At 43.0% G+C, this 13,614-nt stretch overlaps 1 protein-coding gene across 1 annotated transcript; it reads right to left on the bottom strand.

Annotated features, from left to right (window-relative positions):
• Nucleotides 1-14: 14 nt before the first annotated feature.
• supv3l1 (SUV3-like helicase) lies at nt 15-13,515 on the bottom strand. Its single transcript, XM_055930725.1, has 15 exons — nt 13,047-13,515; nt 12,557-12,634; nt 12,320-12,427; nt 12,082-12,196; nt 10,412-10,580; nt 9,735-9,846; nt 3,784-3,861; nt 3,477-3,568; nt 3,101-3,281; nt 2,810-2,903; nt 2,358-2,577; nt 2,160-2,240; nt 1,855-2,031; nt 1,078-1,226; nt 15-900 (listed from the first exon to the last, which is right to left on the bottom strand). Exons 1-15 carry the CDS (start codon nt 13,330-13,332, stop codon nt 492-494), a joined length of 2,349 nt encoding a protein of 782 aa, XP_055786700.1. The 5' UTR covers nt 13,333-13,515; the 3' UTR covers nt 15-491.
• Between the last annotated feature and the right edge of the window lie 99 nt (nt 13,516-13,614).

The following is a 13,614-nucleotide window of genomic DNA, read 5'->3' as shown; positions in this document are numbered from 1 at the left end:
CATCAAAACCAAAATATGAATACACTTTTTTTAATCAATGACCTTATCATTTATGCTATTTCAATTCCTTAAATCATACATAGGGGCATATAAATCAGTGGTGGTAACATTTGAGTTTCCGGCAGTTACACGAGGCTAGCCCAAGCATGTGATGGGCACATAGTGTAGAATTGTCATTACTTGCTGTGAAGACAGACTATCCGTCTACATGAAGATGCAGTCAACCACGTTACTTTCCAAGTGATAAAAATATTACCGCAAAATGACTGTGTAATAAGATAAGATATTACTTTGGATTTTTACATCACCTTTTGGCCCATAAAATGACTATCTGTTTTTGAGCAGGTATACAAAGGAGCTGGGACCTACACATACAATTAATCACATCTTTAGCCACTGAAAATGCATGACACCGCCTGGTATGAAGTCCAGTCAAAATGAGACAAAACCTGCTATGTTTTAGTTAGGACCTAAGGCAGAAACTGGGACGGTCACTTCTTCTTCTTCTTATTCCCTTTTGTTTTATTATTCCCCGCAACCAGTTTGACTCCTTCTTCCTCTTGGCGGTGCACTTTGGACCACTCCTTCTGCAGTTGCCTTAGGAGGTCAGGAGTCAGTAAGCCCTCCTGTACCAGGCGGGAGCCTAGGGACTTGTCCAGCTGCCAACCCTCTACTCCACTTTCCTGGGCCTTGGGGGCTCCTCGGACCCTCCTCGGGGATACTGGGCTGGGCCCCAGCCTCCTCTGGTTGGACAGCGGGTTTGTCCCCGGGGGGGCGTTGGTCTCCGTGGCTCGGATGAGTCGTGTGATGTTGCGCACACCCACCTGGATGATGCTGTCCAGCTCCTGCTGGATCTCTCGGACATGATTGGCGTCCGGAAACATGTCCATGAAGCGGTAGCTGGCGACATGTGGAGAGGATTATTACTATCTAATTGAGATTATTTGCAATAAAGACAACCAATGATCTCATTATACACATTGTGTTACTAAATTCTGTGATGACTATTAGCACAAGAGCAATTGGTAATTTGGCTTGGTGAATGGTTTGGTATTGGTAAGGTAGAGATGGAATCACCTGAGCCAGAGGTAGAGGTCTAGCACGTCATGGACAGCCTCCAGGTGCACCAGGTCCTTGATGTTCTTGGGTGGGACCAGCGGCCAGCTGACGTGCCGACACACCCAGTCAAAAGTCAGGGGCTCATCTCTGCTGAACTGTCTGGCAAACTGGACACGGAGAGATTGTGTGTGATGTGACGCTCTCCCAATCAGTCTCATCATCCAGCCCCAAACACTATAGTGCTATAAACCTTATCAATAGGATTACACTTAGACCATAGTCACAGTAATATGTCATTCATCCAATTCACAACAGATCTTATCAATACTGTTGCCTGAAAACCATTAATGTCACGTCCCTTAAAGCCCAACAACCAACAATAAAACCTTATCAATGCTGTTATAGTTCCAGTAAGACGGTTCATATCAGAAGCAAACTGGCAACGTCATGCCAGAATATTAATCAATGGCGTGACTCACGCAAGGACATGTGCTTCCTATGACAAATTCTATATTCCAAATGGTGGACCTATCACTGAATAACATGAAATTAGGGTGTTAACCATTCAAATTCAGTCAAAGGTCAAAGTCTGTATTCACAAAGTGTCTCAGACTAGTAGTGCTGATCTAGGATCAGGTTCCCCCTGTCCATACAATCTTATTCATAATGATCTTAAAGGCAATACTGATCCTATATCAGCACTCCTACTCATACTTTCTGAATGCGGGCCCAGATGTTTAAACAAGTGTTGCTAATGGAAAAGGGATTCTGCTGTAAACATGTCTCTGCTCCTACCTTCAGGAAGGAGGTGCACACAAAGGGCTGCTTCTTGTTGATGGGCGCAGTGCAGAACACATATCGAGAGCGCAGGTTGAGGGGAATGTGCTGGATCATGTCAGCCAGGAACTTGAAGTCGTCAATGTTGCACACAAAGTACATACCATCAACTTGGGAGAGGCTCACGAATATATCCTGGGGGTAGATAGAAAATGGGTTACTTTTAAATGAACACAAATAATTCAATATTAATCTGTGAATTGACCAACTGTAAATCTTGATTCTCGCTACAGAGTAAATTGCAATGAAGTAAAGAAACGTACTATCAGATTGGACAAGGTGGCATCAGGTAAGTGGTAGGCAAACATTTCAATCTGCTCTGCTGTGGGGTGCAGCCCAGCTGTCTAGGATTAGGAAATTTACACCATGTCATACTTGATTGTCATTAAATAAAATAAAGGATATTGAATAGTCCGAACAGAAGGAAAAAATTCAGAAATGGCCCATGTGCTGTTCCTCACCTCGATGGCGTCGACGGTTCTGCTGAGTATCTCCTTGAGAATTGGCAGGTCGTCGCGGTACATGGTGGTGACCTCGCCCTCTTTGAAGATGGAGCTGAAGCGTCCGGCCCGCCCGGCGATCTGGAGAGCCTGAGATGTGGAGATGGTGTCCAGCTCCTTCTCACCCTTCTCATTGATATTGGGTTTCACCAGTGAGTTAAAGATGATTCTCTTGATACTCCTAGTGTGGGAGGGACATAGTAGCATGCTTATAGAGGCAACAACTACTAAATTACAGCAAACCAAAAATAAACTAATCATGCAAGAAATGTGTATATTTTTTCTGTTAAGTATTTTTATGACAATCTGTAGAACAATGTACTTCAAACGTAATATATATTGTCAGCAATAAATTAAAATGAAAAAAAGCTTCAACAATATGCTATCAAAATCAGTTTCAATGGTCAACTCACAGGTTTAGTCCCATCCCTATGGCATCTGTTGCAACCAGAATCTTACATGGGTCCTCTGGGTCATTGAACTTCTTTGCTTGAGATAGTTTGGTGCCTGTTGACCATATAATTTACAGTGCTTTAATGATACACACTATTATACATTTAAGGATGAGTAATGTCACAGCGGGAGTATATCAGTTATTTGTTTTTCCGTCCAGCACCTGAACAAGTTGAATGTCCGTATTTTACATTTTACATTTTTCACACCATTCTAACTCTCCATCACCTGACATCTAAAAACAACCTTACCAGGTGGAAGGCTGCCATAGATGACCGCACACTCCAGGCCTCTGATCTCGATCTGCCTACTGATGGAGTAAATATCGTTTTTGCTAAAGCATACGATGCAGTCGCCTGGTCGCAGGTTATCCAGAGACTCCACAGCATGGTCCAGGATTGAGAAAGGAGTGAGCCTCTTGTAGTTACGAACCTGCCAGTAGATTGGGTCAACTGTAAGACACTTGACGTCGCAAGTATTTTTTGGGAGCCGGTCTAGAATCCCAAGTTTTTATTCTCATAGGATGAGACCGTTGATATTCAGTATAATCATGTTAATGACATGATGACTGGAACAGTCTCATTAGAAGCCAAACACACTAATGTTCACTAGATTGGCTAGACTCACCTCCACCTCCTCCCCTGTCGTGTACATGAGCTCTGTGACAAAGTTAATAGCTGCAGGCTCTCCGCACACATGGATCTCCTCAGCACACAAACCTATTCCCGGGACACAAAGTAAAGACATAAGAGGGAAAGCGGAAAAAGAACAGTCCATTATTTATTACTGTGAAATCATAATTTTACCTCATCATTATTGACTTAATAAATAGCTTGTGATTTATGTACCATAACAAAGTGCAACCAAATATTCCGATTTTGTGATCTTACAATGGCCTGTAGTTTGTCCTAACTGTCACAGTGAAGTTACTGACCGAGCAGAGCCCTAGTCCAGGCCCATCCCCTCGATATGTCTCTGATCATCTGGATCTCATCAATGACCGCAACTTCATCTGGACAAAACACACAAGACACGCTTCACATGTTAGTCAACACTCAGATGGTGATAAGAAACGTCAAATGCAATCCAGAAATTAATCAAATACTTAAATCAAGGGTGTCAAACAAACGGTATACTTTAAAATGACTAAAACCAAATTGAAATTGTTTTGAAATTATAATGGACCTACACTCCTACAGTTTCTTCAAAAATCAAAATCAAATTTTATTTGTCACATACACATGGTTAGCAGATGTTAATGCGAGTGTAGCGAAATGCTTGTGCTTCTAGTTCCGACAATGCAGTAATAACCAACGAGTAATCTAACCTAACAATTCAACAACTACTACCTTATACACACAAGTGTAAAGGGATAAAGAATATGTACATAAAGATATATGAATAAGTGATGGTACAGAACGGCATAGGCAAGATGCAGTAGATGGTATAGAGTACAGTATATACATATGAGATGAGTAATGTAGGGTATATAAACATAAAGTGGCATAGTTTAAAGTGGCTAGTGATACATGTATTACATAAAGATGGCAAGATGCAGTAGATTATATAGAGTACAGTATATACATATACATATGAGAAGAGTAATGTAGGGTATGTAAACATTATATTAAGTGGCATTGTTTAAAGTGGCTAGTGATACATTTTTACATACATTTCCATCAATTCCCATTATTAAAGTGGCTGGAGTTGAGTCAGTATGTTGGCAGCAGCCACTAAATGTTAGTGGTGGCTGTTTAACAGTCTGATGGCTTTGAGATAGAAGCTGTTTTTCAGTCTCTCGGTCCCTGCTTTGATGCACCTGTACTGACCTCGCCTTCTGGATGATAGCGGGGTGAACAGGCAATGGCTCGGGTGGTTGTTGTCCTTGATGATCTTTATGGCCTTCCTGTGACATCGGGTGGTGTAGGTGTCCTGGAGGGCAGGTAATTTGCCCCCGGTGATGCATTGTGCAGACCTCACTACCCTCTGGAGAGCCTTACGGTTGTGGGCGGAGCAGTTGCCGTACCAGGCGGTGATACAGCCCGACAGGATGCTCTCGATTGTGCATCTGCAGAAGTTTGTGAGTGCTTTTGGTGACAAGCCGAATTTCTTCATCCTCCTGAGGTTGAAGAGGCGCTGCTGCGCCTTCTTCACAACGCTGTCTGTGTGGGTGGACCAATTCAGTTTGTCCGTGATGTGTACGCCGAGGAACTTAAAACTTACTACCCTCTCCACTACTGTCCCGTCGATCTGGATAGGGGGGTGCTCCCTCTGCTGTGTCCTGAAGTCCACAATCATCTCCTTTGTATTGTTGACGTTGAGTGTGAGGTTATTTTCCTGACACCACACTCCGAGGGCCCTCACCTCCTCCCTGTAGGCAGTCTCGTCGTTGTTGGTAATCAAGCCTACCATTGTAGTGTCGTCCGCAAACTTGATGATTGAGTTGGAGGCGTGCATGGCCACGCAGTCGTGGGTGAACAGGGAGTACAGGAGAGGGCTCAGAACGCACCCTTGTGGGGCCCCAGTGTTGAGGATCAGCGGGGTGGAGATGTTGTTACCTACCCTCACCACCTGGGGGCGGCCCGTCGGGAAGTCCAGTACCCAGTTGCACAAGGCGGGGTCGAGACCCAGGGTCTCGAGCTTGATGACGAGTTTGGAGGGTACTATGGTGTTAAATGCTGAGCTGTAGTCGATGAACAGCATTCTCACATAGGTATTCCTCTTGTCCAGATGGGTTAGGGCAGTGTGCAATGTGGTTGCGATTGCGTCGTCTGTGGACCTATTGGGTCGGTAAGCAAATTGGAGTGGGTCTAGGGTGTCAGGTAGGGTGGAGGTGATATGGTCCTTGACTAGTCTCTCAAAGCACTTCATGATGACGGAAGTGAGTGCTACGGGGCGGTAGTCGTTTAGCTCAGTTACCTTAGCTTTCTTGGGAACAGGAACAATGGTGGCCCTCTTGAAGCATGTGGGAACAGCAGACTGGGATAAGGATTGATTGAATATGTCCGTAAACACACCAGCCAGCTGGTCTGCGCATGCTCTGAGGACCCGGCTGGGAATGCTGTCTGGGCCTGCAGCCTTGCGAGGGTTAACACGTTTAAATGTTTTACTCACCTCGGCTGCAGTGAAGGAGAGCCCGCAGGTTTTGGTAGCGGGCCGTGTCAGTGGCACTGTATTGTCCTCAAAGCGAGCAAAAAATGTATTTAGTATGTCTGGGAGCAAGACATCCTGGTCCGCGATGGGGCTGGTTTTCTTTTTGTAATCCGTGATTGACTGTAGACCCTGCCACATACCTCTTGTGTCTGAGCCGTTGAATTGCAACTCTACTTTGTCTCTATACTGGCACTTAGCTTGTTTGATTACCTTGCGGAGGGAATAGCTACACTGTTTGTATTCGGTCATGTTTCCGGTCACCTTGCCCAGGTTAAAAGCAGTGGTTCGCGCTTTCAGTTTCGCGCGAATGTTGCCATTAATCCACGGGTTCTGGTTTGAGAATGTTTTAATCGTTGCTGTGGGTATAACGTCTCAGATGCACTTTCTAATGAACTCGCTCACCTAATCAGCGTATTCGTCAATGTTGTTGTTGGACGCAATGCGGAACATATCCCAATCCACGTGATCGAAGCAGTCTTGAAGCGTGGAATCAGATTGGTCGGACCAGCGTTGAACAGACCTGAGCGCGGGAGCTTCTTGTTTTAGTTTCTGTCTGTAGGCTGGAAGCAACAAAATGGAGTCGTGGTCAGCTTTTCCGAAAGGAGGGCGGGGGAGGGCCTTATATGCCTTGCGGAAGTTAGAATAACAATGATCCAGGGTTTTACCAGCCCTGGTAGCACAATCGATATGCTGATAGAATTTAGGGAGTTTCAGATTAGCCTTGTTAAAATCCCCAGCTACAATGAATGCAGCCTCAGGATGTGTGGTTTCCAGTTTACATAGAGTCAAATAAAGTTTGTTCAGGGCCATCGATGTGTCTGCTTGGGGGGGAATATATACGGCTGTGATTATAATCGAAGAGAATTCCCTTGGTAGATAATGTGGTCGACATTTGATTGTGAGGAATTCTAAGTCAGGTGAACAGAAGGACTTGAGTTCCTGTATATTGTTATGATCACACCACGTCTCGTTAATCATAAGGCATACCCCCCCGCCCCTCTTCTTACCAGAAAGATGCTTGTTTCTGTTGGCGCGATGCGTGAAGAAACCAGCTGGCTGCACCGACTCCGTTAGCGTGTCTCGAGTGAGCCATGTTTCCGTGAAGCAAAGAACGTTACAGTCTCTGATGTCTCTCTGGAATGCTACCCTTGCTCGGATTTCATCAACCTTGTTGTCAAGAGACTGGACATTGGCGAGTAGTATGCTAGGGAGTGGAGCGTGATGTGCCCGTCTCCGGAGCCTGACCAGAAGACCGCTTCGTTTGCCCCTTTTACGGCGTCGTTGTTTAGGGTCGCCGGCTGGGATCCGATCCATTGTACTGGGTGAAAGGCAAAACACAGAATCCGCTTCGGGAGAGTCATATTCCTGGTCGTAATGATGGTGAGTTGACGTTGCTCTTATATTCAGTAGTTCCTCCCAACAGTATGTAATGAAACCTAAGATTACCTGGGGTACCAATGTAAGAAATAACACGTAAAAAAACAAAATACTGCCTAGTTTCCTAGGAACGCGAAGCGAGGCGGCCATCTCTGTCGGCGCCGGAAGTAGAGGTTGGCCGATTAATCGGAATGGCCGATTAATTAAGGCCGATTTCAAGTTTTAATAACAATCGGTAATGGGTATTTTTGGATACCGATTTGCCGATTAAAAAACGAAGAAATGTTTTAAAAAATATATATATATTTTTTTCCCACCTTTATTTAACTAGGCAAGTCAGTTAAGAACACATTCCTATTTTCAATGACGGCGGGTTAACTGCCTTGTTCAGGGGCACAACGACAGATTATTACCTTGTCAGCTCGGGGATTCGTTTTTGCAACCTTCCGGTTACTAGTCCAACGCTCTAACCACCTGCCTTACATTGCACTCCACGAGGAGCCTGCGTGGCAGGCTGACTACCTGTTACACGAGGGCAGCAAGAAGCCAAGGTAAGTTGCTAGCTAGCATTAAACTTATCTTATAAAAAACACAATCAATCTTAACATAATTACTTGTTAACTACACATGGTTGATGATATTACTAGTTCATCTAGCGTGTCCTGCGTTGCATATAATCGATGCGGCGCCTGTTAATTTCTCATTGAATCACAGCCTACTTCGACAAACGGGTGATGATTTAACAAGCGCATTTGCGAAAACAAGCACTGTCGTTGCACCAATGTACCTAACCATAAACATCATAAACATCAATGCCTTTCTTTAAAATTAATACACAAGTATATATTTTAAACCTGCATATTTAGTTAATATTGCCTGCTAAGATGAATTTCTTATAACTAGGGAAATTGTGTAATTTCTCTTGCGTTCTGTGCAAGCAGTCAGGGTATATGCAGCAGTTTGGGCCGCCTGACTCATTGCGAACAGTGTGAAGTCCATTTATTCCTAACAAAGGCCGTAATTAATTTGCCAGAATTGTACATAATTATGACATAACATTAAAGGTTGTGCAATGTAACAGCAATATTTAGACTTAGGGATGCCATCCATTCGATAAAATACGGAAGGGTTCCATATTTCACTGAAAGAATAAAAGTTTTGTTTTCTAAATGATAGTTTCCGGATTCGACAATTTTAATGACCAAAGGCTCGTATTTCTGTGTGTTATTATGTTATAATTAAGTCTATGATTTGATAGAGCAGTCTGACTGAGCGATAGTAGGCACCAGCAGGCTCGTAAGCATTCATTCAAACAGCACTTTTGTGCGTTTTGCTAGCAGCTCTTTGCAATGCTTCAAGCATTGAGCTGTTAATGACTTCAAGCCTATCAACTCTCGAGATTAGGCTGGTGTAACCGATGTGAAATGGCTAGCTAGTTAGCGGGGTGCGCGCTAATAGCGTTTCAAACGTCACTCGCTCTGAGACTTGGAGTAGTTGTTCCCCTTGCTCTGCATGGGTAACGCTGCTTCGAGGGTGGCTGTTGTCTATGTGTTCCTGGTTCGAGCCCAGGTAGGGGCGAGGAGAGGGACGGAAGCTATACTGTTACACTGGCAATACTAAAGTGCCTATAAGAACATCCAATAGTCAAAGGTGTATGAAATACAAATTGTATAGAGAGAAATAGTTCTATAATAACTACAACCTAAAACTTCTTACCTAGGAATATTGAAGACTCATGTTAAAAGGAACCACCAGCTTTCATATGTTCTCATGTTCTGAGCAAGGAACTTAAACATTAGCTTTTTTTACATGGCACATATTGCACTTTTATTTTCTTCTCCAACACTTTGTTTTTGCATTATTTAAACCAAATTGAACATGTTTCCTTATTTATTTGAGAATAAATTGATTTTATTGATGTATTATATTAAGTTAAAATAAGTGTTAATTCAGTATGGTTGTAATTGTCAATAAAAATATTTTTTAAATCGGCCAATTAATCGGTATCGGCTTTTTTTTGGTCCTCCAATAATCGGTATCGGTATTGAAAAATCATAATCGGTCGACCTCTATTCTTGACTGTGTCCAGCTCGATAATAATCACCTGAATGAAAGCTGGACAGTCAGGGAGCATCGGAAATCACCAAAACAATAGATAGAGGACCATTTTTGGCTAATTTTGACAGCGAGGAAATATAACCGATTTTCAGTGCGGCCCTCTGGACCTCGTTGAAGACTGAATGCAGCCCCTAGGGCAAAATTCGTTTGACACCCCTAACTTGAATGGTAGTGATAAAATACCCTAATGTACATTAAATATGTTTAACAAGTTGAGCGATAAGGTAAGATACTGACATGGTGTTGTGACACTGCACATCTCGATAGTACAGGCCACATGCTCAGCTTGTCTCCCCTCCTCATCCACAAATGTTCTCTCCTCTCCTGTCACCAAATCACATGGCACGCCCTGGCAGAAACAAAAAGTAAATTTAACGTCTTCCTTTGACATAGTGCTCTGAGAATGAACTTAAACATTTTGGAAATTATTGGTAAGAAACACTTAGATAAACAAATTTTACTTCAATTTTTTCAAGGTAAAAGGGCAATTCCATAGTAATGGAATTACGCTGAGACTCATATTTTTCACTTTAAAATGTATACAAAACAAAAAACATTGATTTAAAATTTGAACAAACCATGGAACTCTATTCACAAGTCCCAATTTCCACTGAAAATGTTACAAAAACACATTTACAGGAGAATAAAATAAATTTTACCATAAAACTTTGCATCTGCATTTAAAAAAAATGTATTGTGTAAATTGTTTAAAGTAGTCATTGTGCATTGAGTTGTATGGTTTGGTAAACCTTGAAATCAATGGTTTCTGTTTGGCATTTTAAAGTAAAAAATCAGAGTCTCAGCATAATTCCATTAGCATGGAATTGCCCATTTGCCACAGTATGCAAAAAGCCTTCTAAATGATGTATTCTCTCTATGGAAGGGTATACTAGTGAAAGAGAGGTTATACTAACAGCATTATTGCTCTTTTCAAAGATCTCGTGGGCTAACAGCTTCAGCGGTCCACAGTAGACTCCAGACTTGGCAGCCAGGTATCTCTGAATTGCATGATGAGTCTTTCCACTGTTGGTGGGGCCAGCATGGAATATCACCTTCCTCTGGATGGCTCTAGCCTCAGGGTACCTGGGAAACATTCAAGTGGATGGCTGAAAGACAGTTGTGTGGAGTATTGTGTGAGCACGGCACTAGGTGACCTCAACTATATACACCTTTTTCATTTTGAAAATGCTCTTCCATTCATTGTATCCATTTGTGTGTATGTATATATATATACACAACTATATACACCTTTTTCATTTTGAAAATGCTCTTCCATTCATTGCATCCATTTGTGTGTATGTATATATATATAAACAACTATATACACATTTTTCATTTTGAAAATGCTCTTCCATTCATTGTATCCATTTGTGTGTATATATATATTCAAGTGGATATACACTGCTCAAAAAAATAAAGGGAACACTTAAACAACACAATGTAACTCCAAGTCAATCACACTTCTGTGAAATCAAACTGTCCACTTAGGAAGCAACACTAATTGACAATAAATGTCACATGCTGTTGTGCAAATGGAATAGACAAAAGGTGGAAATTATAGGCAATTAGCAAGACACCCCCAATAAAGGAGTGGTTCTGCAGGTGGTGACCACAGACAACTTCTCAGTTCCTATGCTTCCTGGCTGATGTTTTGGTCACTTTTGAATGCTGGCGGTGCTTTCACTCTAGTGGTAGCATGAGACGGAGTCTACAACCCACACAAGTGGCTCAGGTAGTGCAGCTCATCCAGGATGGCACATCAATGCGAGCTGTGGCAAGAAGGTTTGCTGTGTCTGTCAGCGTAGTGTCCAGAGCATGGAGGCGCTACCAGGAGACAGGCCAGTACATCAGGAGACGTGGAAGAGGCCGTAGGAGGGCAACAACCCAGCAGCAGGACCGCTAACTCCGCCTTTGTGCAAGGAGGAGCACTGCCAGAGCCCTGCAAAATGACCTCCAGCAGGCCACAAATGTGCATGTGTCAGCATATGGTCTCACAAGGGGTCTGAGGATCTCATCTCGGTACATAATGGCAGTCAGGCTACCTCTGGCAAGCACATGGAGGGCTGTCCGGCCCCACAAAGAAATGCCACCCCACACCATGACTGACCCACCGCCACACCGGTCATGCTGGAGGATGTTGCAGGCAGCAGAACGCTCTCCACGGCGTCTCCAGACTCTGTCACGTCTGTCACATGTGCTCAGTGTGAACCTGCTTTCATCTGTGAAGAGCACAGGGCGCCAGTGGCGAATTTGCCAATCTTGGTGTTCTCTGGCAAATGCCAAACGTCCTGCACGGTGTTGGGCTGTAAGAAGAACCCCCACCTGTGGATGTCGGGCCCTCATACCACCCTCATGGAGTCTGTTTGTGACCGTTTGAGCAGACACATGCACATTTGTGGCCTGCTGGAGGTCATTTTCACAGAAGTGTGATTGACTTGGAGTTACATTGTGTTGTTTAAGTGTTCCCTTTATTTTTTTGAGCAGTGTATATACACACAAATGGATACAATGAATGGAAGAGCATTTTCAAAATGAAAAATGTGTATATAGTTGAGGTCACCTAAAGATGACGTGTGATACTTACCAATTAGCTGGTACACGCAGATCACTGATTTTGCGTAGATCCTCCATGCAGTCCAGCATGGGGAAAATCTGCTTGGCATGTCTCATGAAGTAAGGATAAAGGTCATCTATGTGGCCTGACGAGCACAAGCAAAAACACTCATCAGTTGACAGGGTGTGAGGGGTTGGAATTAAGTTCCAACTTGCAGTTGCTTTAAATCACTTGATTCCTTAAATGATAAGCACAGTGTTGAACTCACCTGCTCCACAGCATATGTCATTGAAGATGATATGAAGGTCTGCACTGAGCATAGAGATTTCTAGCACATACTTCCGAAAACTGATGAAGGCTTGGTGAAAGAGGCGAGCTGACATGGAGAGATCAATGTTTTAGTATGACCATAAGGCAAGTTGGAGAAGTATCATTACAAAAAATATATTTGATAAGAGTACCAGACCGTTATGCCAGCCAGTTGAAACGATTATGTTGTTCTCACCATCGAGACCTTGATCCGCTGCAATTTTTTGCATCTCTTTCCTTTTGTAGAACTTGTTCAACATTTTGAGAAGTTCATCTGTTAGGAGAAATCACATGGGTCTGGTAAAATTGCCATAAAGTAGACCTATTCTTAAAGCTATAGGCTAAACATTATAGAAAGCAAGTCACAGCGAACACGTTTACAAAATATCTATTGACAGGGAATTTGTCCAACAGTTCTTAAGATCTTGAAAAGTCTCAGATTCATAGCTAGCTTTTATCTAGCTACGACTGAGACACGGCTGTAGACTCCATAGTATAGTTAGAATGCAGCCACGTCTCAGGGCCAACGGCTAACGTTAGCCTGTTGATGACAGCTAAGTGGAGGATATCATCAACAGTTTAGTAGCAGTCAGCTACAGATATACTGGCAGTTTTCTATTGACAGCTAATCTGTGTAGATGGCAATCAACATGAACAGTTAACACTACAATATGGATGTACAGTACTTTTGTCCAAAGGTTGCGTGAGCTCAGCTCCCACAGCCCCATCACTGCCGACATCACCCTTGATGCTGAGAGGCACAAATAGTGAGGTGTCTGGTGGTCGTGACGAACTATTTGAAGAAACACCTTGTCTGGTGGACACAGAACCAGACAAAGACCCTTTCAATAACGTTATAGATCCAAAGTGTACACAACGACTGTCCACCAGAGCATTTGTGTTTCGTACAGATATGGCGCATATTCTGTGTTGTACTCGTGAGAACAGAAGCATACAGCGGTTTATTGACATTCTTAGTTGCTAGATATAGTCCGCGATTATGTTGCCTTGTCTGGTTTGTGTCAATAAACACTTTCAATGTCGCATTTTATCAATATTTTCCCTGGTAACACTTTGCACAGTATTGCAGCAGAGGACGGTCAACATCGGCTTCATTCTGTGATACAACGTGCAGGAGGACCCTTGTTTGGATTGCAGTCCAGAAATATGCCTGCAGCGATATGTTAGATTTGTTTATTATATTAATTCACAAAATGCAGTGCTTTAATTAGAAAATATACAAACTGTTTCTAT

The sequence above is a fragment of the Salvelinus fontinalis genome, chromosome 1, assembly GCF_029448725.1.
Source record: "Salvelinus fontinalis isolate EN_2023a chromosome 1, ASM2944872v1, whole genome shotgun sequence".
Taxonomy (NCBI): domain Eukaryota; kingdom Metazoa; phylum Chordata; class Actinopteri; order Salmoniformes; family Salmonidae; genus Salvelinus; species Salvelinus fontinalis.
Note: the sequence above shows the minus strand (reverse complement) of the source record. Positions and strands in the feature narration are given on the sequence as shown.

Bases quoted from the DNA above. Each gene is read 5' to 3' on its own strand.
- supv3l1 (XM_055930725.1), bottom strand. From the start codon at position 13,332: ATGTCAATAAACCGCTGTATGCTTCTGTTCTCACGAGTACAACACAGA. The intron at 3,282-3,476 runs GTGAGTCTAGCC...ATCTACTGGCAG, and splicing joins CGACAGGGGAGGAGGTGGAG to GTTCGTAACTACAAGAGGCT. The intron at 2,241-2,357 runs GTGAGGAACAGC...TCCTAATCCTAG, and splicing joins GAACCGTCGACGCCATCGAG to ACAGCTGGGCTGCACCCCAC.